The sequence below is a fragment of the Herpailurus yagouaroundi genome, unplaced genomic scaffold (assembly GCF_014898765.1).
Source record: "Herpailurus yagouaroundi ecotype Mexico unplaced genomic scaffold, PumYag 246, whole genome shotgun sequence".
Lineage (NCBI taxonomy): Eukaryota > Metazoa > Chordata > Mammalia > Carnivora > Felidae > Herpailurus > Herpailurus yagouaroundi.
Window position 1 is genome coordinate 8675257 of NW_024412463.1, and position 24801 is coordinate 8700057.

Consider the following 24801-nt stretch of genomic DNA (forward strand, 5'->3'; position numbering starts at 1 on the left):
GTCTCACGGTCTGTGGGTTCAAGCCCCGCGTCGGGCCCTGTGCTGACAGTTCAGAGCCTGGAGCCTGCTTCGGATTCTGCGTCTCCCTCTCTCTCTCTGCCCCTCCCCTGCTCATGCTCTGTCTCTCTGTCTCAAAAATAAATAAAAACATTAAAAAAAAAAAAAAAAAAAGAGGATTGCAGCTGTCCGTGCCCGTTTCTCTTGCATCGTTGAATGGATGAAAACAGGGAAGTGTTTTTGGATATGGAAAACTTCTGGCGTTGGCAGGTGTAGTTCAGCAGCAGGAAGGAGACAGAAGAATGAGAGCAGTGTGGTGAAATGGGATGGGAGGATGGAGGATTTAAACACTTGGGTATTTGGTCTACACTCACCCAGTAAGACCCTGCGAGCCGCACTGTGTGGCCTCCTAAGCCTCTCCCACGTGTCCTGGCTTCATCCTGACGCCTGCCTCATCCTCGGTTACCACCAGGTCTCACCTGGCCAAGTGCACCAACAGCATCCCCGCCTCTACTTTGGTCCTTCACATCCTTTCTCCACGGCAGCCAGAACAACCTTGGGAAAACCCTACATCTGATCGCATCACTCCTGTGTTTCAAAGCGTTCAATGGTCACCCATTACCCTGGGGATGAAGTCCAAACCACTTGCGAGTTTCTAGGTCATCTGGCTCCGGCCTCCCTCCCTCCCTCTCTCTCCCCCCTTTCCCACATCTGCCCTCCAGTCCTTTTCTTTCACCGTCACCTTCATTTTTCCAACTGTGCCCCACGGTCGTCGTCCTCCAGGCTCAAGTCTGAAGCCTTAGCTTAAACACAGTTTCCCTAGAAAGACCTTCCTTCACCTCTCCTTGAACCCCCTCCCCTCTACACTATCATCTGAGATGGCTTTGCTTTTCTCTGCCATTTGCACCAGGCAGGCTGTGTCTGTGCTTTACGACCGTGTCACAGCACTTAACACAAAGTAGGCGCTCAGTAAATATTTCTTGAGTGGATTAAGGGGAACCGACTTCTCATTTCCATGGTAATGCTCCGCCAGAATCTTTCTTCAATGGGAAAATATCTTAAATGGCTTTATTTACTTTCAGCAATGTAAGCTAATGTGGACATTTTAGATGAGGCTTTTCAAAAATCAACAGGTCAACAATATCTCAGGAGGCAAGACCTACAGACTCCATTATTCTACATCATTGCGACTTATAGATCGAATGTAATGCTTTTCATTAAAGGGTTGTTTGTTAATCCAGTTAATAATGAGTCACCTGTTGAGGTTGAACGAGAGGTGAGTGAAACAATCGCTGATTCTGTAGGAGTGATTAGTTATCCATATATTAATTTGCCTGCTTTCAATTCAGGCACTATTAAAACAAAAAAATCCAAAGGGAGAGGTAGTAGGAGTTTAACAGCCATCCATTCTTTGCAACGTTTTCAGAAAGCAAACGAAAATGAACGCTGAAACCAGCCAACAGCAGGGGCACTCATTAACTTAATGCACTTTAATCTTGTGAATAGAAACTAGAGCTTGAATCATGGAATCTGGAGCTGCAGACTTCCACCCCCAGCCACCTGAAAGACCTCTCCACATGGCTGTTCTGATGGCACCTCCAATTCAGCACATCCCAATCTGAACTCGTTATCCAACACATTGTGGTTCTTTGCGGAAACCCGCCCTCCTCCTGGGCCCCCTGTTTCACTGCGTGCCACCTCCAGACACAGAGGCTACCAGTCTCAGCAACATCTTCCTGGGTGCACTCCTTGGCCCCCTGAAAGTGTCAGGTTACCACATCTTGGGGACAATCTCAGAGCAGCCACCCTGGTCCCTTCTCAGTCTCCTGGATAACTCTCACTGAGGCCTCTTAAATTCCTTTCCCACCTCCATGTTCCCCTCCATAAAGCCTCCTGCCTCAGGTATGGAACTCAGCTTTGAAAACCCAGATATGGTCCTGTCACTTCCGCAGAGCAAGTAAACCAAAAGACCCCCAAAATATTTCATCCCCATCGTAATAACTCATCCTTACTGAACACTGATTGCGTGCAAGCTCCGTGCTCAGTGCCCTGCATACGTTATTGCATGAAATCCTTCCACATAGCCCTCAGTTAACATCCTAACTCCTCACCAACATCTGGCCTCCCTGTCCTGCCCACTTCATCCAGGCTTCTCCCTGGCTCGCCAGGTGCCAGTGGCAGTGGGCTTTGCGTTGCCAGGACACATGGCAAGCCTTGGCTCCTCAAATGCTCTCTGCTTGGTCCAAGCTCGCTTGACTTCTTTCGCCCTATGACTCTCAGCTCAAATGTAAGTTTCACAAAGAAGCCTTGTCTGATGGTCCAAAGTTGGCCCCTCCTATTATCATAGAGCACCAGCATTTGTTACCTCCTGTCATTACTTTTGTTTGTTCCCTGTTCAGCTCCCTCAGTAGAAGGTAGGCTCCTCCAGGACAAAGCCCAGGTCTGATTTGTTCACCAGTGAGCTGGAGGAGTAGCATGGGGCCAGATGATTGGGACGCTCCATAAACAGGAGTCGAATGAATAAGAGAAGGAATGAACGAAATCACAGTTCCCGGTAAGCACTCTGGAAATGGTCGCTATCATCAATATCCTCGAGCTCACATCTCTAGTGCTCTTCCTCACCGACCCGGGCTTTCTCTCCAAGCACCCAGATCTGACAGTGTTGACGTCCCTGCTCAGATCTTTCTATGATGATCACAAGCCTATCACTTTGGTATCTCCTACTACGTGCAGGGAACCATGATGTGGGCTTAAAAAGCATCATCTCAGTTATCCTTACCGACTACCCCACGAGGTAGACTCTCGTTTCCAGGGCATTTGAGAGCAGTTTGGCCTTCGCGGGCCCTTCTTCCATAAAGAAGTATTTCATGTTATATATTACACTGCATCCACTGGTAGGATTGGTATGCCAATTATACTAATACAATCCAGGCTGGATTCATTATTACAATATGCATTGTTATTCTGATTTTAAAGGAAATGGGAACATTTTCGTGGGCCCTGGACACTAGGCCCAATAGGTCAGCCCTGCTCTTGTGCCCCGTTGTCAGATGAGAAAACTGATGCTCTCAGGACCGAAAGTCACGGCGAAGAAGGAGTGGAGCCGGGACCCGAACCCAGGACAAGAGCGAGTCTGGTCTTTAACTTCTATCCGGAGTTAAAACCCCTGGGACCCACCCAGGCTATGCTCCAGGATCCCTTCGGGGCGCTCTGTCCTCCCCCGGGGCCCAGAGCCACCAGCCCAGGACAGCCTTCGTGCCCCGCCCCCTCGCTCAGGCCCCGCCTCCCGCCGGCTCCCGCCGGGGTTCGGGCGCCTGGAGCCACGACTGAAGGGCAGCTCTCTGTGCCCCGCCCCTTCCCCGGGCCTAGGCGCGCGGACGCGGGGGGGGGGGGGGGGGGGGCGGAGCCTCGGGGCCGCGCGTGCGCTCGCCCGCCTCTGCCCGTGCGCATGCGCCGTGTTCGCGCGCGCTCGCGGGAGAGGATGGCGGGGGCCGCGCCGGGCGCCATCATGGAGGAGGACTACTTCGGGAGCGCGGCCGAGTGGGGCGACGAAGCGGACGGCGGCCAGGTGAGGGGGGGCGCCGGGTGCCCCCGACGAGGACCGTTGGTCTCCGTCGCCGGCGGGCCGGCCCCGCCCCCGCCGCGCCGGGCCCCGCGGTCACCGAGTGGTTCAAGCACAGCCCGCCCCGCCCCCTCCCCGCCCGGGGCGCGCTCCCCGCGCCCCCAGAGCGCCCGCCACCCGCCTTCGTCCCCGGGCCAGCGGGGCCCGCCCAGAGCGCCGCTGCCCGTCGAGGGGCGAGCACGCGGCCTCTGTGCGTCTCCGTTTCCTCCCTTGCAAACGAGTGGGGGCGGGGACGGGGCGGGAGACCCGGGCGTGAGGTCCCCCGGCGCCGCGGCCGCCTCGCTGGGGTCTGGGCCGCGGAGGGGCCGACCACCCCGTCGTGTCACGACGGGGTCCCAGGGGCCACTCCCTTGGGGCCGGCCTCGGCCTACCGGCCCGCCAGGCATATAAGGCACGAACTCGACGGCGGATGGGGCTCAGAGCGCCAAATTTGAACAACTGAGTCGCTTAGAAAGTCCAAACCAGCATCATGAGGGGGAAAGTGCAACTTTGGGCTTTCGTAACACGTGTTTTGCTGTTTGTAAAACGTACTTTTCGGTGCTTTGGTCTGATCCAGTCAATCCTTCCATCGTTGACCTGGAGGGGTTTGGTATGGAGGCTGAGGAGGGGTCTTCCCTTGTCCCCCCATCCCCCCCGCCCCAGGAGGGTTGGGAACTCCGACCTGGTAGCCCCAGCCCTGCCAGTGTAGTCCAAGTTTATTCTAATCTGAAAACCCACCCGAAGTGCTTGTTTAACATGCAGCTTCTCAGGTCCCTCCCCTGGAGACAGATAGGTTGGCCTGGAGGGGAGCCTGGGGATTTGCCGTTTAGCAAGAGTGCACATCAGGTGTGGGAAATACCGAGCGCTTTGAGAGCGCTTTGAAGGAAGGACGGAGTGGGGCGCAGGTGGTTGAAGGGGGCAGGGGTGCAAGGGGGGCTTGGGAGCTGAGGATCGGAGATGCGAAGACAGGTGCTGTGTTTGTGGAGCAGAAAGGAGTCCTCGGTGGTGAGCCGTCTGGTGGGTGCGGCGGCCCGAGGTCTGCGAGGGAACCAGGTCTGAAGGGCCTTTGACGGCTGCTGAACGTGACTTGTTCAAGAGTTTGGGGCAGGGAGTGACAGCACGAGGTTCGTGTGTTTGGAGGCAGCTTCAGCGGACGGCCCGTGCTCGCGCTGTCCCACTCCCCTCGCAGGATTGCGAGCTGGCGAAGGAATGGGGACCCAGCCCAGGTCCTTTGTCTCCACCGCCACTTTATCACACCGCTGGACAACCAATGGGACGTGAATGAGCTTAGTGGTGGCTTCGTGTTCCGAGCGTCCTGTTCAAAAGGTCACAGCACTGGTCACTCTGGGCCTTCCAGTCATGACCTTACCACTGAGGCATATCCAGGGGCCGTCTAGACCAGGGCCCTCGTTTCATAACCCGACAGTCCACCTTGTGCCCTAGTGTGTGCCGCTAGGAACGGCAGAGCCAAGCGTAGGCCCCGCCGACAGGAGGCTGGGGAGTCTCGCGTTTGGGGAACTTTCGTCGTGACCCCCATTCAGTGCACCGACCCTCAGAGGCTCTCGGTGATGAGAGGGGTGGACCAGATGTTCCCTTCACGTACATGCTGACTGCTCAGAGGAGGAAGAGGAAGTCCAGCAAGGTGACCGAAGGGGTGACATGAGCTGGATTTTGAACGATGGGGGCGGGTCAGTTTTCGTGACGCCAGGTCTGCTCGCTTGACGCCACGTTACTGGACCTGAGAGGCGGAAGACGCGCACGGAGGCCACGGTGACGTTAAGTATGCCGGTAGTGCAGTCTGGCTTCGGGTTGCCGGTGGGGGCTGGCAGGAGACGAGACCGGCCAGGTGGCAAGTGAAGGGTCAAAGTCACGCTAGAGGTTGGAGAGCCTTTCTGAGGGAGACTGGAAACTTGACGCAAGAGAGAAGCATCAGGCGTGCGGCCTGTGAAGACCGTGGTGGCGTCAACGTGGAAGGTGACCGAGAGGGAGGCGTGAGGCTGAGCCGCCCGGGACATACTGCTCCTGCAGGCACGCACAAAATAAGGAATGGGAAAGGCGGGAGGAAGGGCCGACGGAGAGACCTGTGGGAAGCAGAATGGGCGGGTCCTCACGACGGGACGCGCGGTGGCGTGAGGGAGCAGAAACCGAGGGTGACTCACACCTTTGTGAGTTTGGGGTACCCGGTGGATGACGGAATCCTTTACTAAAACATAGGTGGTAGGACAAAGATCTGTGCAGAGGTCAGTTGTGGACCTAATGAGTTTGGACAAGTAGCCGGCATCCGAGGGGCAGTGAGAATAAACTGCTGACACTTGAGTCTGGAGCTCGAGAGAAAGAGAGAGATCCAGGCCAAATTCTAGATTTATGAGCAGGGAGGTGGCATCACCCAAGAGAAGAGGTAGCAGGAGAGAGCAGGACTGAGGACAGAGGCCCCAGAAAACAGACCCACAAGGACAAGTCTCGGGGTGAAGGCCAGCCTTCCTTCACGGCCTTGCTCCAGGCTCCCCGCACAAGGCAGGTCTGAAAGACTCCCCAGTCCCCGCAGAAGGAATCTGCTCCCAAAGCTTTGCTTACAGAATTGCCCAGGGGTGGGCAGACTTTTTGGTAAAGGACCACATACTAAACATTTTAGGCTTTGCCGGTCCCTGTCACGACTACTTAACTCTGCCATGACGGGGAGAAAGCAGCCATAGACAATATGTAAAATTCCAAAAAATTCTCAAATGGGTGTGGCTGTGTTCCAACAAAACTCTACTTAGAGAAACAGAAGGGCTGGATTTGGCCCTGAGCCGTGGTTTGCTGATCCCTGGTCCAGCTCTTACACCATCATGTTAGTCACTTGCATGGAAGGTTGGTCTCTCCTCGTTTGTAAAGTCCTTTGGCAGAAAAAGCTAGATCCTGTCTTCTATTTCCGGGGATTTCTAGAGGCAAGTACGGTGCTCAGTACAGAGTAAGCATCTAAAAAGCATCTGCCTAGTAGTTGGGATGACCGTGTTAACACCGGATGGACCTTGATGTCACACATCATCCTGCTTTGTTCTTAGATTCAGTGACTTGCCTAAGGTTGTTTCCACACAGAACAGGGCCTAGTATCCAGCCAGTCCTGCTGATTGGAGGCAAGTCTGTGATCTCTGCTTCCTAACAGCGTATTGATGGCTTGTGCCTTCGAGAATCACTCCATCAGTCTTTGTTGGAAAGCATTAAATGGCACATGTGAAATAATAATAGTGAAAACAATAACTGACATCTGTTGAACTCTCACTGAACGTCAGGCGCTAGGCTTGGTTCGTCCAGAAATTAGATTACAGAATCCTTCCAAAAGTCCAATGGGAGCAGCCACTGGTATGATCTTTAACAGAGGAGGAAGTGGATACCCCAGCATGTAGTTGCGATGTAAACCCCCTTGGTGTGGTTCTGGATTCCATTTTCTTAGCCACTCGTTACTTGTCCAGCCCACTTCCTGAGATGATCACAGAAGTCAAATGAAGTAACGTATGTGGAACGCTTTTGAAATGGACGGGGTTCTGCAGATTTAAGGTGAGATTGCAGGATACTTGCGTTGATGAAAAAGTAGCCTGGCTCTTTTTATCACCAGCAGGAGGATGATTATGGAGAAGGAGAAGACGATGCGGAGGTCCAGCAAGAATGCCTACATAAATTTTCTACCCGGGATTATATAATGGAGCCCTCCATCTTTAACACTCTGAAGAGGTGTGTGAGAAAGGTCGTGTGTGTGGGGAGGAAGCTGGGGAACTTAGAGACAGTGTGTAATGGACCCAGAGGGTGATCTGCAAAAGCCAGAATAATGTGATTCGGGAATGGAAAGCTTCTAGACCCCACCCCACCCCACCCCCGCTTTAAAAATCTTAATATCCTGACTATCTTGTCATTGATCCCCATGCCCGCCTACATTCCTATGAGTGTCCTAGCTTTTTTCGTTACCTTTTCTAGGTATTTTCAGGCAGGAGGGTCTCCGGAGAATGTTATCCAGCTACTGTCTGAGAACTACACTGCCGTGGCCCAGACCGTCAACCTGCTGGCTGAGTGGCTCATTCAGACAGGTGCTTTGTGGGTGGCCCCGTCCTGCCTGGTCACCGCCCCCCCCCACCTTTTTTTAATAGACCTCTGGATCATTATAATGCTGATAAACCGGAAAGGCCTTGTTTGTTTTCCTGGTTTTTAAGACTTCTGTAAGTGGGAACTGAACTTCTTACCCATGTTCATCTGCTTGATTCCTATCTTTGATGCACTAATTTGAGGTTTACGGGTAGCCTGCAAATGGGATTCTCATGGAGCTGTTTTCCCTACCATGTTGTAGAATTATGGGGTCAGACTGTATACCCTCACTGCGTCATTTCTAAGAGGTCTGTTATAGCAAGCGGTGGATGATGGATAATTTAGGCCTGGGTATGATTGTGGCTTTTAGCTAATCTGATCAGGGTAGAGCCTCACTGTGAGGCCACTGAGCTGGGTGCAGATGACATCATGGAGTAGGTGCTGCTGGAAGGCAGTGGGTTCCCTGCTGCCCTAGCTCCTGAACACGGTGCACCTCTCATGGCTGGCATCTGCTCTCTTTCCACCCTGTCGGGTATGTCTGTCTGTCCTCCTGCCTGTCTGTTTTGGCAGTTTGTCCTTGTCTTTACCGAGGCGTCCAAGATGCTGCTGTCCTTTCCGTGAAGGCAGACGGCCTTCTGTGTTCTGCCTTGGGCTCCTTTTTTGGGTCTTACCGCTGACCAAGGTTAATAAATCTGAATTTTTACGAGAGGTCCCGAATTCCAAGTGGTCAGGAGCAATTCTGTGATCTTTGGTTCACATACAGACTTTTGACCTGTCTATTTTTTCCAAAGTAGTATAACAAATTGAGAGATGGCCCTTTTCCATCCGGCTGTTTTCATTTTCTTTCAGGTGTTGAACCAGTGCAAGTTCAGGAAACTGTGGAAAATCACTTGAAGAGTTTATTGATCAAACATTTTGACCCCCGCAAAGCAGATTCTATTTTTACCGAAGAAGGAGAGGTGAGGAGTCTGTCTTCTTTTTCTAATGCCAGTTCCTAGGATCTTTTGCTCATTCCACGTGTACAGTGGAACGTGGCGTATTAGGTAAGTAATGCAAAAAGTTGGGTCCTAAAATCAAGGTGTGAGATGGAAATTGTGTAGAGTCAGACTTGCCCTCAAAATGCTCTCTGCAGGGTAGTGAGCTCTTGCACACTGAGAGGCACACGGGTGGTGAACTAGAGAGGAGGACTGGCAGACTCACACCTCCCACTTCTGTCGACTCTCGAGCACCGGTCCTGGGAGTGGTGTGGGGTACTCGTCCGGGTCCCCCAGGAAGCAGACGCCAGGACGGGATTCTGTGTGCAGGAGATACGAACAACACGCCTGTGAGAGGAGATGGGCGGGGGCTGGGGAGCCACGATGCAGGTCTGGGCTCAGAAGGCAGAAGGGAGGAAGGGAGGTTGGGGGTGAAGAGCCTTAGGCGACCGGGCAGTTTTCAGAAAGTTCCAGCAGTGTCAGTGGGCATCTTCAGGCCACAGTCCCCTGTCACTGGAGCCCCATGTCTCCTGGGAACCAGCCTGCCGGGAGCCCTGCCGTACTCGATTGGTGGCTGGGAGTATCCTGCGGGCAGCTGGCCTTGGCACAGGTGGGAGGTGGACTCAGAGGGTCTGTCAGTCACACAGTAGGGGAGCTGAGAGACACGTGTTCGCGGCCACCACACATGGCGATGGCCAAAACCTCTGCCCTATCAAACGGCCTTTTCCTCTTGCCAAGGGCAAGATGTGGCATATGTGTTACTTGTGCCTACGCTGCGGCCACACTACGTGTACTTCCCTAGAGTCGAGTGGCTCCAAGAAGCGCCTTTCAGTGACTCTGGTGTGCGGTTGAGTCTCCAGAAGCCGTGAGTGGGCTTTCAGGGCTCCAGCGCTGCCGCTCAGCTGCCCCTGTGGCATCGCCAGCTCTGGTCTGCTTCCTGTGCCGGGACCACAGGGCTGGAGCTCGACGCTCACGGGGGCTCTTCCAACTGGAATGTCCAGTGGTTGTTCATACGATACCGTCTTCACTAAAGCTCAAGCGAGGCCTTTTATCTCGCCGTCCATTTGTTTGTTGGCAGACCCCAGCTTGGCTTGAACAAATGATTGCACATACCACGTGGAGAGATCTTTTTTACAAACTGGCTGAAGCCCATCCAGACTGCTTGATGCTGAACTTCACTGTTAAGGTAGGCAGGGGACTAGTGTCACAGAAAAGGCGAAGGCATTTATGAGTGAGAGTTATGTTAGTTGGGAAGTGGTCTGTTTCTTTTGAAAGGTCATATTTGCTTTTTGGTAAAGGTCTCCATCACTTCGCCTCTGTAAATCTGAACAGTGAGAAAGAAAAGCATAGAATATGTATGTGTGTTTTTGGATCAACGTGGACTGTGTTTTAGGATTTGGCAGGAACGTATTTTTAGAGTCCATCGTGTGCTGAGAGGACCCTTTAAGAAGGCCTGGTTTGGGGCGCTTGGCTGGCTTAGTCGGAGCATGTGACTCTTGATCTCGGGGTCGTGAGTTCGAGCCCTACGTTGGACACAGAAAATTAGTTTAAAAAAAAAAAAAAAAGAAGGCCTCGTTCGTCCACTTCATGTTACACACGAAGAAACCGAGATGGGATGGTTAGCCGGGGCCACAAGCCTAGTCAGTGGTGAGGCGGGGATCAGAATAAGTGTTTGAGACCTGAGACCAGTGTTTGCTTGTCCCACCTTCCCACGCACACTGACGACAAGCCAACTTTCTGTGAAACGTGTGGTCACTACCTGTTGACACTCTGGCCTCTCGTTTTTGTATTGTAGCTGATTTCTGACGCAGGGTACCAAGGGGAGATAACGAGCGTGTCCACAGCCTGCCAGCAGCTGGAAGTGTTCTCTAGAGTGCTCCGTACCTCTCTAGCTACAATTTTGGACGGAGGAGAGGAAAACCTTGAAAAAAACCTCCCTGAGTTTGCCGTAAGTTCTTTGTGTGTCTCAGAAGGCGGCCGTGCATCGGGGTCATGCGTTTTCAAACATGAAATGCTTCTTCCCTGGAGAGAATGTCCAGGTCAGAAGGCCAGTTCCAGCATAATAACTTGCATGCAGGGTGGTTGGGGGTTTGGCTCTTTTGTCGACATCTGTCACTGCCGCAGTTATGGAACCCCAAACTCTCTCCCCCTGCAACGTTCCAGAAGATGGTGTGTCATGGGGAGCACACGTACCTGTTTGCCCAGGCCATGATGTCCGTGCTGGCCCAGGAAGAGCAAGGAGGCTCCGCCGTGCGCAGGATCGCACAGGAGGTGCAGCGCTTCGCCCAGGAGAAGTGAGAGACAGTGTTTGTGCTCGTCCTGGTCCTGACTAGGTGCTCCCCGCAAAGTTCCCCCTTCACCCTGTGTCCACCGGCAGAGACTCTAGGCCCTCCTCTTGACAGACAGATTGACTCCCTTCTGTCTGGTAGAGCTAGAAAGGTCAGGGTAGTTTTAGATACACGGAGAGAGCTTGCTTTCTGAAGTTTGGCTTTGATGAGTATTTTATAAGGTACTTGATTATTGCGCAGTTCACTGGATCTGTGAACCTGTGTTTTCATATATTAGGATTCATCAATAGCAAATGATAGCGGTCCTGAAATAGTTGTTCAGTAGTTTAATTGTTCTGTTGCGGTCCATATCTTACGGAATAAAATTAGCCCTTGCTGGCTTTATTCTCTCCTAACGGAGTCTTAATAAGACATGAAAAGTGAGTGGCTCCTCTTGGAAAGTCTGCAAGCTGTATCCAACCCTTTCCCAGTTAGCTCTAAATGCTGTTTTTGTGGGTCAGTCAAGATACCAGTGAATGATAGACATACGAAAAAAAAGGGACCCAAACAATTCCAAGAGTGAGGTGTGGAAAAAAAGGAAGGAAAGAGGCAGAGAAGGAAGGAGAGGGCAGGGAGCCACCTTCCTAACAGTGGGATCTGTGCTTTCTCTCACCCAGAGGTCATGATGCCAGTCAGATCACACTTGCGCTGGGCACAGCTGCCTCCTACCCCAGGGCTTGTCAGGCTCTTGGGGCCATGTTGTCCAAAGGAGCCCTGAATCCGGCCGACATCACGGTCCTCTTCAAGATGTTCACAAGCATGGACCCGCCTCCTGTTGAACTTGTAAGTTGCTTTCATTTTAATAATAAGGTGGGACCCCCTCCATGCCGATTAGAAGGGTTATTTTGGAAAACCTGTGTTTCTCCGAAGTCCCCGAATACAAATTCGTTTCTGTCCTTTTCCTCATCCTCCCCCGTCACGTTCTCGGCGCGCCCTCACTCCTGCCGTAAGCGCATATGGACTGACCTGACGTCTCCTCCGCGCGTTCCTTTTCATCGAGCCGTGTGTGTCTCCTCAGATCCGGGTGCCGGCCTTCCTGGACCTGTTCATGCAGTCGCTCTTTAAACCAGGGGCCCGGATCAACCAGGACCACAAGCACAAGTACATCCACATCTTGGCGTATGCTGCCAGCGTGGTTGAGACCTGGAAAAAGGTACCATCAGTTCTGAGGATCGATGCACTTTTAGGGGGACAAGTAACCTCCTCTCTTTGGTATTATTTGGGAATTTGGGCTGTGTAAGAAGTCGTGATCCCAACTAGTGTCAGAAACCTGTTCGTAGTGTTCGTGCATGAAATAGTCAAAGTGCTGAATGTCTCAAGAGAACGTGCATAGCATCTGTTAATACTTTTCACACTGGAATTTGAAGTGCGACTACAGAAATAGGCAGGTCCCTCTCTGCCACAGGCCTAGCCTCACTGGCTTGTTCCTGCACCCTGGGCGACTCTGACGGGTGGCAGCCGAATGGACTCGACTCCAGGGACAGGGAAGGGGGTTTGCAGAGAGGGGTAGACTGTAGCAGATGACCCCAACTGCAAGGCCACCGGGACTCACTAACTAACTCTGTGTGTGTGTGTGTGTGTGTTCAGAACAAGCGCGTGGGCATCAACAAAGATGAGCTGAAGTCAACGTCAAAAGCCGTGGAGACTGTTCACAACTTGTGCTGTAATGAAAACAAAGGGGCCTCCGAGCTAGTGGCCGAGCTCAGTACACTTTATCAGTGCATTAGGTGAGCAAATTAAACTTTAGTTCTGAACTTGATCCTTCTGGAGGAAGTTGGTTGAATTTTCATTTTATTAAAAGCTTATGTATTTAACAAAAGCTTCAGAGACACTTACTGATTTCAGTTTTTTTGTAAAATGTATATAGAGAACTTTAAATTGTTTTAGCAGCACGAGTACTTCTCAGGTGCTTATCTGCCAGAAGTCTGTTCATGAATTAGCCTAAGGAAATGGAAGACCAACCAGAATTACAAAAGCTGCTTTGAAGGGAAGGGTCTATTTACCGTAAAAATCAGGCCAACGAAGTGTTGCTTGTGTAAAAGTGACGTGATCACAGCAAGGATACAGACGCCTGCGTTGATCAGACGGGCTTACAGATAGGGTGGTCCTCTTAGGTGTTTGAGGCTTTCCCCTGGTAGTCTCTACTAGGGACAGAGAGAGGGTTTGCCAAATAAAACTTCAGCCCAGTCCAGGCTCCCTCAGAGTTCTGCCTTAACGATCTTCTTTTAAACCAATAGTGGTTGAAAATAAGCCAGTAACTGAGTTTGGGTCCCTGTAGCACACGTTGAGAGGATCCTGGCCTCCTGAGACCGTCTCTCTGACCAGCATCTCCTTGGCAGAGCAGAGGGAGAGCCACTTGCTGGGATAGATGGGGTGGTGGCGTTTCTTTTTTTAACTTCATTTAAAGGAAGCATTGTGCCCCGTTTTCCCGTAGGTTCCCAGTGGTGGCCATGGGTGTGCTCAAGTGGGTGGACTGGACTGTGTCAGAGCCGAGATACTTCCAGCTACAGACCGACCACACCCCGGTACACCTGGCCTTGCTGGACGAGGTACGGGGGCTGCGGGGCCTTGGGCGGCACTCCGTGTCCATGCCTTATCCTCCTCGTGCCTGTCCTGCCAGTACATCTGTCACTGAATCCACAGGCTACTCGGTACAGAGCTAGTGACTTTTTATCCTCAGGGAGGATTTTCCTTTTAAGGAATTGGTTTTGGGGTGCCTAGATGGCTCAGTCTGTTAAGCGTCTGACTCTTGATTTTGGCTCAGGTCGTGATCTCACCATTCATGAGATTGAGCCCCCCACCAGGCTCTCTTCACTGACAGCATGCAGCCCGCTTGGGATTTTCTCTCTCCCTCTCTGCTCCTCCCCCTGCCCCCAGAAAAAAATGTTTAATGTTTCCTGATCTATTTTAATTTTTTTAATGTTTATTATTTATTCTTGAGTTAGACAGCACGAGCAGGGGAGGGGCAGAGAGAGGGAGGGGCAGAGGGGGAGACACAGAATCGGAAGCAGGCTCCAGGCTCCGAGCTGTCAGCACAGAGCCCGATGTGGGGCTCAAACTTGTGAGCCACGAGATGACCTGAACCAACGTCGGATGCTCAACCGACTGAGCCACCCAGGCGCCCCTATTTTTGAGAGAGGGAGCACAAGCTGGGGAGGGACAGAGAGTTAAGGGGACAGAGGATCTGAAGCAGGCTCTGTGCTCCCATCAGAGAGCCCGGTGAGGGGCTCGAACTCGGGAACCATGAAATGGTGACCTGAACTGAAATCAAGAGTTGGACGCTTAACCACTGAGCTTCCCGAGGGTCCCGAATAAAAAGAAAATTTAAAGAAGGAACTTGTTTCATTGGCTCCATAGATTTCTCAGTTTTTAGCAAGTGTTCCGAAAGGACGAGCAAAGGCACGGAAGCTGACCGGCTTTGGGCGAGGGCTGCCATCATTAGCCGCCCGCTGTCTGCCGGCCGTGACGGTGATGGCGGTTCCGGGCACCGATGGTGAGCCCGGGGGCCCGGCCGCGGTGCTCAGCGAGGCCCCCTTTGGCGTGTTTGTAGATCAGCACCTGCCACCAGCTCCTGCACCCCCAGGTCCTGCAGCTGCTTGTTAAGCTTTTTGAGACGGAGCACTCCCAGCTGGACGTGATGGAGCAGGTGAGCAGGCGGCCCATGGGTTTCTGGAGGCTGGGGAGAGGACCCGTTGTGACGGATTTGTCTGCCCCCACCCTTGTAGCTTGAGTTGAAGAAGACCCTGTTGGACAGGATGGTTCACCTACTGAGTCGAGGTTACGTACTTCCTGTTGTCAGTTACATCCGAAAGTGTCTGGAGAAGCTGGACACTGACATTTCACTCATTCGCTATTTTGTAACTGAGGTCAGCAATACACCGTTTGTTTGTTTGTTTCACGTTTCTACTGTTAACGCTAGCGGCGCCTTTTGGCTTACTTAGTTTATTTTGTGCCCAGCTCTGAGAACTGTGCTCTCTGCTAATGGTGGTGACAATGGTTACATACCATTTACCAAGCACCTCCCACCTTCAGGAGCCATATTATGTTTTGCCCGTAGAACCACCTGGGGTCTTAACGTTGGAGGCTCGTATTGTCACCAGGGAGCAAAGAGCGGGGAGGGGAGGGTGACTGTCCCCAAACTGTCTGCCATTTCACCGGACGATGGTGGGACGCCGCTCGTGGGCTGTGTGGGGAGCGACCTGGTGCTCTCGTCCTAGGTGCTGGACGTTATCGCTCCCCCGTACACCTCTGACTTCGTGCAGCTCTTCCTCCCCATCTTGGAAAACGACAGCATCGCAGGCACCATCAAAACAGAGGGCGAACATGACCCCGTGACGGCGTTTATAGGTAGGGTTGGGACGTGCGTGTCCCTCTGCCGCGGCCTTGTCACCGTTCACCTCCTGTTTCTAACCCCGTGCCTGTTTTCCTTCTGTGTTAAAGCTCACTGCAAGTCTAACTTCATCCTGGTGAACTAATTCAGTGCACCCTCCGGAGCTGACACAGAACGTTCCGAGACCAGTTGTGGGAAAGCCCTCCCAGGAGCCGTTGCCGAAGAGGCCCCGTCGGCATCTTGGGACCGGGCTCTGGGGGAGGAGGTGGGGACTGTGGAGCCGCTGCTACGGGCGGCCCCCTCTCCTAGGGGCTCGCGCTGCCCCCAGACCCTGCTGCCCGTGTTCTCCCCCTGGCGAAGGAACGGAGTCCCTCCCGCGGGTTGCAGCGAGCTCGGGACCAGAGACTCGGAGATGAACTACCTTCCGAGGTGACTTTTCTCACAAGAACCCGATTGGTTGACATTTTGTCATGTTAATTTTCCAAGAACAAATTAAAAAGTCTTTCTGCTGGATCGGCAGGTGTAGATCCTGGTGGTGTTCTCGTGTGTAAATAAGGCACGCTCAGGCTCCACTCCCGCGGGGAGTCGTGTATTTTATTCATTACCACTCGGGTGATCTGAGATGGCCTTCTCCACCCCCACCACTGATTCCAGGTGACAGAACAACTGGTGATCAGTCTGACCTCGGTTACCACATTATAGGCCACCGTTGCCAAATAGAAAACACCAAATCACGTACTGAGGAGAATGGAGACCACACTCTGGCCGGGCACACCGTGCTGCCGGCCCCGGGGTCTCCGCCCTCCCATTTCCGACCCTTGAAGGATGGCTTCCCCGCCAGCCCAGCAGCCGTCCGCTCGGGTCAGCCCCGAGTTCCTGCAGACGGCGGCACTCCCGGCCCAGCGCCCTCGGCGACGGGATCCCCCCCGACGAGGGCTCACGATACCATCTCTTAAACCCCCGCTCTTCCGGAGGCCTGGGTCTTAGACGATGGGGTCCCCGAACGTGCAGTTCTCCTCGATAGCGAGGTTGTAGTCGGCACCCTTCCCGTCTTTGTAGGTGCTAGTCACTATCCGCATCCAGCCTCGCTCACCCTGTGGGGGGGGGGGGCACCACACGTTCGCTCATCCCCGTCTCCTGTGCCCCCTGCTGCCCGTGCGCCGCCCCGCCACCGTCTCAGGCACCGTGCCTGCCCTTCCCGGGACCCCTACTCAGAAATACCTTCTGTGAAATACTTTGGCTTGGTTAATATTTAACAAGCGAGGTACATGGCCCTGTGAGCCCAAAGAAAATTAATGTAACTAAAATGTTGACTCTTCAAGCCGGATGACTTAACTACCTATTAATATCCCCGGTGTATGGTCTTTTAATAAAAACACTGAGTTCATCACTTCGACATTAATCACTCTCCCCCACTTCATAGTAATGAATTTGTGTCTTCAGCTGTTAATGGTTAATACTAGTACTAGGCCTTAGAAATGAAAATTCTGGCAGTTAATTTATCTCCCCTGGATTTTTGAGCCAACTCAAAAGTAGTTTTGAAAAAATGCCGCCGTATTGGGGTGTATCTCCTAAGAGAGCCGAAACTGTGCCGGCAGAAAGGATGAGATGGTTGTAGAGGGAACAATCGGGCTGAACCAAAAGTTCCAAAACAGTGCTTTGCAACCAGGGCGGGGTCCCCAGGAGACACTTGGCAAAGTCCAGAGACATTGTTGGTGGCCACGTGGGGCGGGGAGGAGCCACTGGCGTCTAAGGGGTAAGGGGGAATGACAACCCTCCCCCCACGAAGGATCTGACCCTAGATGTCACCAGTACTCCTGGGCCGGAGCAAGGAGCCCCCCAGCCCCCGCTCAGCGCTGCAGTTCCCGGCTGCGGAGCCTGGGGGAGGGTGGGGGGAGGGCGCTTACCCACGGTTCTCCCCAGGAGTTGCGGACGATCCAGTACTCCGTGCCGTCACTGACACCCCAGCCGGCCACAGAAATGACATGGTTTATGTAGGCCTTGTCGTGGTACTCCGCATAGATGCCTCCCGTGTAGTTGACCATCTTCTCCGTCGCCATGATACCGCAGCTGAGCGCAAGCACTTGAATCAGCACTCGGGTGGGAAGGACTCACCCCCCTTACAGACGGTCCCGTGGACCCAACCCGGTCGTGCATCGGGACGACCCTGCCCGAACTTCCGTCCCTCACTCGAGCGTGCGCACGCGTGCGTGCGCTTCACCCTCGCTACGCTCCCAGACGCCCTACGATCCCTCACACGCCCAGACAGGGAAGTTGGCCCCAGGGAGGGGGCGGGGGGGTGACACTGACTGGGGCCCCTGTGCCCAGCTGGCAGGGGGCTCCGGCTCCTCACCTGATGGGGCCGTTGGCGTAGATTTCTGCCATCATCTTCTCCCGCCCGGAGAGGGAGCCATAGTCGCCGACTTTCCAGAGGGTGTAGTTCTGGATGGCATGGCACTCTTTGAATTCAGTACAGGTTCCACACTGGTTAAACTTGTCGCACTCTGCGGGACAGCACGCGAAGTCGGCGTGAGACGGGCTCCTCGGGGACCCGCGAACAAAGAAGCACGTGCACACGCCCTCTCCCCGCTTAACTAACAACCGGGAAGCATCTTGCCGACAGGTGCTGCCGAACTAGGCTCTTCGTCCGGCTGCGAGGGAGCGGGGAGGACCCCCTCCCCAGGCTTCGGCAGGGAAGGAGCACACAGGTTAATCAGCTCATAGTAGGCACTCAAGAGCGAGCCTGTTCTCCTTTAAAGGCCAAGAGCAGGGTCTTTTCACAATACAGCTGAAAGGAGTGGAATTAAATTATTAGCTTTTATTTTTTATTTTTTTTTATTTTTTTAAATTTTTTTTTTCAACGTTTATTTATTTTTGGGACAGAGAGAGACAGAGCATGAACGGGGGAGGGGCAGAGAGAGAGGGAGACACAGAATCGGAAACAGGCTCCAGGCTCTGAGCCATCAGCCCAGAGCCCGATGCAGGGCTCGAACTCACGGACCGCGAGATCGTGACCTGGCTGAAGTCGGCCGCTCAACCGACTGCGCCACCCAGGCGCCCCAAACTTTTAATAAGATAATTGTATTGCTGGCTAGTGAACAGGCCAATACATTTGGAAAAAATCAAGCATTTTCTTATTTATTTATTTATTTTTTTGGTTTGAGGAGGTTTCAAGAAGCAGGCTAAAAAAAAAAAAAGACCAAGTGTGGCTCTTAGTTGTGTAAGAAGACACCATCCCCTGCGCTGTCCCCGGGCCCTCAACATCCCACTTTGCACCCCTCCACCCTGCTTTGTTACGGCTCTCGTGTTACCTACTTACAGACTCCTTGAGGCCTAACCTGGTTTCGTTTGTCCCCAGGACACCAAGTGCCCCAAGCCCAGTATCACTGGCAAGGGACAGATCCGTGGCCACATTTGCTAATACAGAGAGCGGACTACGTACCGCAGACAGTCGGCTCTGCTCAGTGGCACCGGTGGGTTGGAGGGGCCTGGCCTAGGCTGGACGAGACCAGTGCAGGGTGAGGGAGGGCAGGGCCCCAGGGACCACCTGATCCCCCCCCATCCTGCAGAGCCTTCTCCCCTTCACCTGCCCTCTCCTTGGTTCTCTGACCCCTGTTGTATTTACCACTTCAACAAGACTCACCCAACCAGTCTGGGGGAATTCATTCTGGCTGGGCACTACGGCTCCGGAGGCGACGTGAGGGCACCGTGGGTGTGGCCCAGAGTATGCTCGGGCCCTGAGAGGGCACTGGGTGCTGCCGGAACTCACCCTTTTATGGAGGGAGAGGGCAGGGGCGGAAACGCACTCGGGCTCCCCCTTCCTCCAACACTGCGGTCTCAAATGTCCCATTAAGTTCATCCCAGTTCTCCGCCCTGGCCAAGAGGGAGCTCTGACAGCGACAGGTGACTTAACGGCCAATTGCGGGCTGGACCTTCTTTCCTTCGGCTTCCAAGGAAAGCAGCCTAGGGCTGTGCCAGCTCCCGAGACTCCAGGCAGGCTGGCTCTGCTGGTCCCTGCAGGACCCCCTCGGCCCCACCCCTGCCCGTGTGCTCACAGCCCAGGCCGGGAAACGAGCTGATGCCGTGTTCCAGCTGGGCCCTCGTGCCTCCAGTTTGGGGCCGCAACCTACCTGCAGGCCTGCTTTCCTCACCCACTCCTGGAAAACCTTCTCTTCCCTCTGCAGGGCTCACCTTACAGATGCCCAGGAAACCCCCAAAATGCCAACATGGCAGAACCCAAGCACCGTGGCCAGTCCTGGCCACAGGGGACACGAGGCTGGAGACACCCGCCCCAGGTCTTTTCTGGGGGTCTCCTCAGGAAGGACCGTGGACTCCAGCTGCCCGCTCCCCCAGCCCCACGGGGTTCAATTTCAAGGTGGCGGGGGGGCTCCCCGCTCCCCCCAGGGGGACGGTGGGGGCGGGCGGGCGCCTACCTTGGTCCTTAGCCTGGTAGTTGTTGCAGGTCTCGTCGGGGATGCCGTGCTCGTGGGCGTACCCCCACACCGGCAGGTCGTTGCCCCCCTCGCAGGAGCCCGCGTCGCCGCAGTCGATGACGTGCTGCACGGACAGCAGGGTGGAGGGCCAGGCCCCCTTCCTCTTGATGTTGATCCGGTCTGCGAGGGCAGCACGCGCACCTGGTCAGCGCCCGCCCCTCAGGGTCTCCGCACTCCAGGGCCCCCCGCCCCAGCCCTCCTGGGCACGGAGATGTCTGTCCATACCACTGGCCACCCGGTGCCACGCGGGCAGGGCCAGGTCCGTCTGCCCCGCGGCCCGCGCCTCGGAAGGGCCTGCTGAAGGGCCCGCCGGCCCCCAAGACAAGAGCGCGGGACAGGACAGTCCCGCCCCTTGAGGCGCCACCCCCACAGCAGCCCCGGGGCCCCCTCACCTCCCTGGTGCCACTGCACAGACCTCCACTCATCTGACCAGCCCCATGCCTTCAGAAACCCGCCGTCAATCTATGCCCGCTGCCCCTTCCTCCGTGCTCCCTGGCCGCTCCTTGGCCCAGAGAGCTGTCCCTGGGGAACCCCTGTGCAGCTCCCGGGCCTCCCCGGCCGCTCGGGCTCCAAGCAGCTGCCGCCACCTCACCTGCTGACGACTGCACGTACTTCCCTGGGCCCGTGTCCCGCAGGGCTCAGCTCCAGACCCCAAGCACGCCGCCTGACACGCAGCAGGGGCTCACGAAGTACCAGCCGCGTAAATGAGGGAACGAATTTTCTTTTCCTGACCCGAGCCCGGCCCTGGCTGCTGACCCCGGGAGGTCACGCCCCTGGCAGCTCCTGATGGAGGTTCCCCAGCCTCACACCCCACGGCGCAGGTCCTGCGGGCCAGGTGAGGGCCCCCTTCGCCCTACTGCCCTCTCCAAGCCATTTTGCCTCTCGGTTTCCTTCCACACCGCAGTAAGGGTGTCCCCGTTCTTGGGTTGATGCCTGCTGGTGCACGGGAGGGTTTGCCCTCAGGCTCAGCCCCAACCCCCACCCATCTGAGGGCTCTCCAGATTCCGCTGGAAAACTCCAAGGCAGGTCCCTCGACTTCCTGCCACCCAGTGTACAGGCTTTCTGCACCCCCCACCCACCTTCTGTGGCACATCCCTGCCCGCCCACCCGAGGCCCAAGTGGGCCCTGGGCCCTCTCTCCCCCATCAGTACCCGCACACACATGTGGACTTGCCTCTCCTCCTCCCTCCCTCCCTCCCTCCCTTCTCTCTCGTCCTTCTTTCTTTTTGTTAATGTTTATTTTGAGAGACTGAGGAGGAGAGCAGAGAACATCCCAAGCAGGCTCCATGCTGTCAGTGCAGAGCCTGACGTGGGGCTGGATCCCATGAGCTGTAAGGTCATGACCTGAGCTTAACTGACTCTGATGCTAAAGCCACCCAGGTGCCCCCGACATCGGCAAAGGGCCCCTGAGCCCCGCACGCGCCTCCCCACACACCGCAGTTCTCTGCTGCCTCGTGAGGCTCCCGGCAGCCCTCCGGGTCTCCATTCCCAGCCCCGCTGTCCCTTCGGCGCCGGGCCAACCTGGCTGGGGTCTCCTCCCCACTGAGGAAGCTGCTCTTGGAAGGCCGAGGACCTCCATGCTGCCAACTCCGAGGCCTACTTCCCCAGCCTCGTCTCCTCCGGCCCCTGCCCGGCAGCGGTGGGCAGCAAGGCTGCTCCATCCGCGGCCCGGTCTGGCCTCCCCTGCCCCCGGATCAGGCGTCCCCTCCCTCCCTGACCCAACCCCGGGGAGGGGGGGGTCAAAGACGCTCCCCGCGTGGCCCGAACGTAACTGGAAGTTCCTCTCCACCTGCTCGTCTTCCTGCATCACCCACAGGTGCTCGTCCACACCTACTGTGCTCCCGGCTGTTCTCCGCGCTGGGAACCCAGCGCTGGACACAAAAACAGTCAAAGCCCCGACCCGTGGGGTCCCCACACAGGACAGGGAGCCCGCGTACAGAGGCTCTCGTAGGTCAAGCAAGCGTTCTGTGCTCGCTCTGCGTGCAATCGCGGAGGGTTTCCAGTGGGAGAGAAGTACAGTCCGACCTGGGGCTCAGTAGACGGGTCTAGGCTGAGACGGGACGGCAGGGGGGCGAGGGGGCAGAGACCAGGCGGTGCCAGCACCTGGGGCTCAGAGTAGGGGTGCAGCGATGGGGGCTGCAAAAAGCAGAGGGGTTCAGAACATACCCTGAAGGTGAAACGGACAAGATCCGTCCCAGGATCGTACGAGGGGCGGCGCTAGGCTTCCACGGGAGCGACGGGAAGGATGAGTGGCTCAGCCAGGTGGGGTGGGGGGTGGGGGGACTGAGGCGTGAGGTGTCCGGGCAGAGGGAGGGCAACGGACAGCTGGTGTCACGGAGGCGCAGGTGAAGGCTGAGACCCGGGGAACCCAGTGCTCAGGGGGAGGGGGAGGAGCTGGCAGAGGATATGGAGGCGCAGCCAGGAAGTAGGAAGAGCCGTAGTGTGCGGTGAAAGGCGGGGACAGCGCGCCAGGGACAGGTGATCAAGCGCGACCACGGAGGGCGAGGCCCGGCGGCTGACGGCTGCACCTGCCGGCGTGGCGGCCCCTGGTGCCGAGTGGGAGGCGAAGTGAGGCTGGACGGGGTCTGAGGACGGATGAAGGGGCCCGCAAGTGGGGCAGTGGCTGGGGCGGCATGGGCTCCAGGCCTCCTGCTCATGTGCTCCTGGCGATGGCCGGGTCCAAGCACAGGGCAAAGGACCCGGGGACAGGAGGAGAGGCAGACCACGACCGGCTGTGTTAGGTGGCAGCCAGCCGGGCCGGCGCCCCTGGAAGTCCCCTTTTGAGGGCTCCTGTTTTCTCAGTGAAAGAGGAAGAAGGGTCCTGCTGCTGGGGGGAGAGCGTCATTGGAGGAGACGGTTGCCCCGGAGAGTCCGCTCCGGAGATGCGGCAGGGCTGACCCTCTGAAAATGGAACCAGGTCGAGGGCTCGCCCTGGTGACCTTTGTGGCTCTTCTGTCCATCCCCCACCCCGAGGGCCACCACAAAGGCCCTCTTTCAGTTCCGCGCTGTGAGCACCATGCCCGCCGAGGCCTTTGCCCCGACCCTCCGCCTGGGGCCTGCCCACACCCTGCCCGCCCGGCCCAAGGCCTTGCAGGGGCTGCAGGGGTTAAGCCTCTGGCTCCACATCCCAATCAGGGGGCCTCCCAAGCCTCCCACACCTTGCAATGGTGCCGCAGCCTATCTGCCCCCCTTTCCTCCTCCTTCCGGCCAGAAGGATACCCCAGACCACCCCCTCCACTCCTCGACCCAAAGACGCCCAGCAGCAGTCCTGGCCCAAAGGCCAGGCTTCTGGGCTCTACTCCCAGCTGCCACTCACACCACACCCGAGTCTCCTGACCTCCTTGCCAGGGACCTCAGCTTCCTCATCTGCAAAGTGGGAACAGTCCCAGGGCAGCTCGGAGGCTTCAACGGAGCCACCAAGCCTCAGAAGTCGCGGCAGCCTCCCTGTTCTTAATCAAGGTAACACAAGGCCACGAGGACACCAGGCCTGCCCAGTGAGCTGCCCCGCGGGGACGAGGCAGTGGTCCCCTGCCCCCCCAGCCAGACAGTCCCTTCTGCAGCGGAACTCTCCCGTCACTAGAGGCTCCTGGGCCACCACTGGAGATGGCGGAGCCCCTCCCACACCTCCCAAGCCAGCCTGGGGCTGAATGGAGGCCCGAGGCCGGGGGAGGTCTCTGCTCCCTGCTCTCCCAAGGCAAGGCCCAGCAGCCCTCATGGGTGGTGTGGCCCTCAGCTTCCCCTCCTTCGTCCCCTCACCGGGGCCAGGGGCCAGATGAGAAAACCGGCCAGCCTTGCTCAATATTCCAAACCCAGGATGGGCGTCAGCTCAAATATTAACTGCTGCTGCAAAGCAGTTTCACTTCCTCGTCCCCAAATACTGGCAGGGGATTTTGGGTGAGTCTCACCTCTGGTCTGATCCCAAAGGGCCGGGGTCACAAGCTGTGGGGGAGAAACGGCACCTGGGAGCCGCATGTCACGGGGCGGCTGGCCCTCGTCCTGTCTGCCACCCACGGGCCCCAGGCGGACACACAGTCCAGCCTGCAGTACTTTGGCCTTCCCTCCACGGGGAGGAACCGCAGAGGTCACAGGTCAGCTCCCCTAGGCTGGAGCGGCTCGGCCACCTCCCGCCCCACGCTGAGCCCTGGCGCAGAATCCCGGTGGCTGCCTGTGCCGCCCAGGTGGCAGTGTGGACAGGCCTTCGTGGCCCGCGGTCCGGAGGGGCTGCGGAAGCCCACCTACCCGCCATGGCGCTGGTGCTGCCGTGGGCCCAGCAGGAACCGCAGTACTGGGGGATGTGCTGGTTCCTGGTGACACTGGCGTAGTTGACGCCGTTCACGTTCCGCCAGTCCCAGCTCTTGGGCAGGTCCCTCGGGGACAGATACTCGTGAGGCCGGGGGTATGTCCTGGGAAGAGACCAGCACGAACAGATTCAGCGCCCGCTCCCCTCCCCAGAATGACAGGCTGTGGGAGTCAGCGCCCGAGCCCCCAGGGGAGCCCCTCTCCCAGGGGGCACCCCAGCCCCCCCCCCCCGGGGGTCGTGAAGGAGGCAGCGGCAACCCCACATGCGGGAACCACATGGCTTCCCCGGCAAGCCCCCGCCCCCACCCAGGCCCCCGGGTGAGGCTTGTCCCACCTTCCAAAGGTAAAGAAAAAGAGCGATCCCCCCCCCAAAAACACAGGATCTGGATTTGACCCTCAAAGGTCACGGGAGGCAGGCAGCACGCCAGGTTCCTGGAACCCGGGGAAGCCCGGGGTGGGGGGCCCGGCCCCGCGCGCGGCCGACCTGCGCCCCAGCTTGGACAGCTGGTCCCCCCGCAGGGGCAGGCGGCAGCTGTGACCCGCTCGGAAGTAGGGCCCGGCCCGCGCGCCCGCCAGCAGCAGCAGCAGCAGCAGCAGCAGCGGCCCGGACGGCGCCATGGCTCCCGGCCCGCCGGCCTCTCCCAGCCCTCCCCGCCCCGCCCGGGCCTTAAGCCGGCCGCGCCCGGCGACACACCCCCGGGGCGGGGCCGGCCGCTGGCCCCGAC

General features: G+C 56.5%; 2 protein-coding genes across 4 annotated transcripts; one reads left to right on the plus strand and one right to left on the minus strand.

Moving 5' to 3' along the window:
- The first annotated feature begins 3433 nt into the window (after positions 1–3433).
- NELFCD (negative elongation factor complex member C/D) lies at positions 3434–15798 on the plus strand. Of its 3 annotated transcripts, none has more exons than XR_005785827.1 (15): positions 3434–3565; positions 7194–7309; positions 7550–7659; positions 8504–8613; positions 9707–9814; positions 10424–10576; positions 10792–10922; positions 11573–11738; positions 11974–12108; positions 12543–12682; positions 13390–13504; positions 14506–14601; positions 14681–14732; positions 15173–15302; positions 15396–15798. XR_005785827.1 is itself a non-coding variant. In XM_040459781.1 (15 exons), the coding sequence occupies exons 1-15, from the start codon at positions 3446–3448 to the stop codon at positions 15428–15430; spliced, it is 1806 nt and encodes a 601-aa protein (XP_040315715.1). In that variant the 5' UTR covers positions 3434–3445; the 3' UTR covers positions 15431–15798. The 3 variants fall into 3 exon arrangements, 2 of the variants coding, with proteins under 2 accessions (XP_040315715.1, XP_040315716.1); XM_040459781.1 differs by having other exon boundaries at positions 14681–14821; XM_040459782.1 differs by having other exon boundaries at positions 3445–3565; positions 7197–7309; positions 14681–14821.
- A 60-nt stretch (positions 15799–15858) lies between these two features.
- On the minus strand, positions 15859–24722 carry CTSZ (cathepsin Z). Its single transcript, XM_040459784.1, has 6 exons — positions 24561–24722; positions 24017–24180; positions 19719–19898; positions 17639–17789; positions 17193–17355; positions 15859–16379 (listed from the first exon to the last, which is right to left on the minus strand). Exons 1-6 carry the CDS (start codon positions 24692–24694, stop codon positions 16269–16271), a joined length of 903 nt encoding a protein of 300 aa, XP_040315718.1. The 5' UTR covers positions 24695–24722; the 3' UTR covers positions 15859–16268.
- Positions 24723–24801: the final 79 nt, after the last annotated feature.

Excerpts from the sequence above, each read along its gene's own strand:
- NELFCD (XM_040459781.1), top strand. The coding sequence starts at position 3,446 with ATGCGCCGTGTTCGCGCGCGCTCGCGGGAGAGGATGGCGGGGGCCGCG. Across the intron at positions 7,660-8,503 it reads TGAGTGGCTCATTCAGACAG|GTGTTGAACCAGTGCAAGTT; the intron begins GTGCTTTGTGGG and ends ATTTTCTTTCAG. Across the intron at positions 14,602-14,680 it reads AGCTGGACGTGATGGAGCAG|CTTGAGTTGAAGAAGACCCT; the intron begins GTGAGCAGGCGG and ends CCACCCTTGTAG.
- CTSZ (XM_040459784.1), bottom strand. The coding sequence starts at position 24,694 with ATGGCGCCGTCCGGGCCGCTGCTGCTGCTGCTGCTGCTGCTGCTGGCG. Across the intron at positions 24,181-24,560 it reads CTGTCCAAGCTGGGGCGCAG|GACATACCCCCGGCCTCACG; the intron begins GTCGGCCGCGCG and ends GTCTCTTCCCAG. Across the intron at positions 17,790-19,718 it reads CTACCAGGCTAAGGACCAAG|AGTGCGACAAGTTTAACCAG; the intron begins GTAGGCGCCCGC and ends GCTGTCCCGCAG.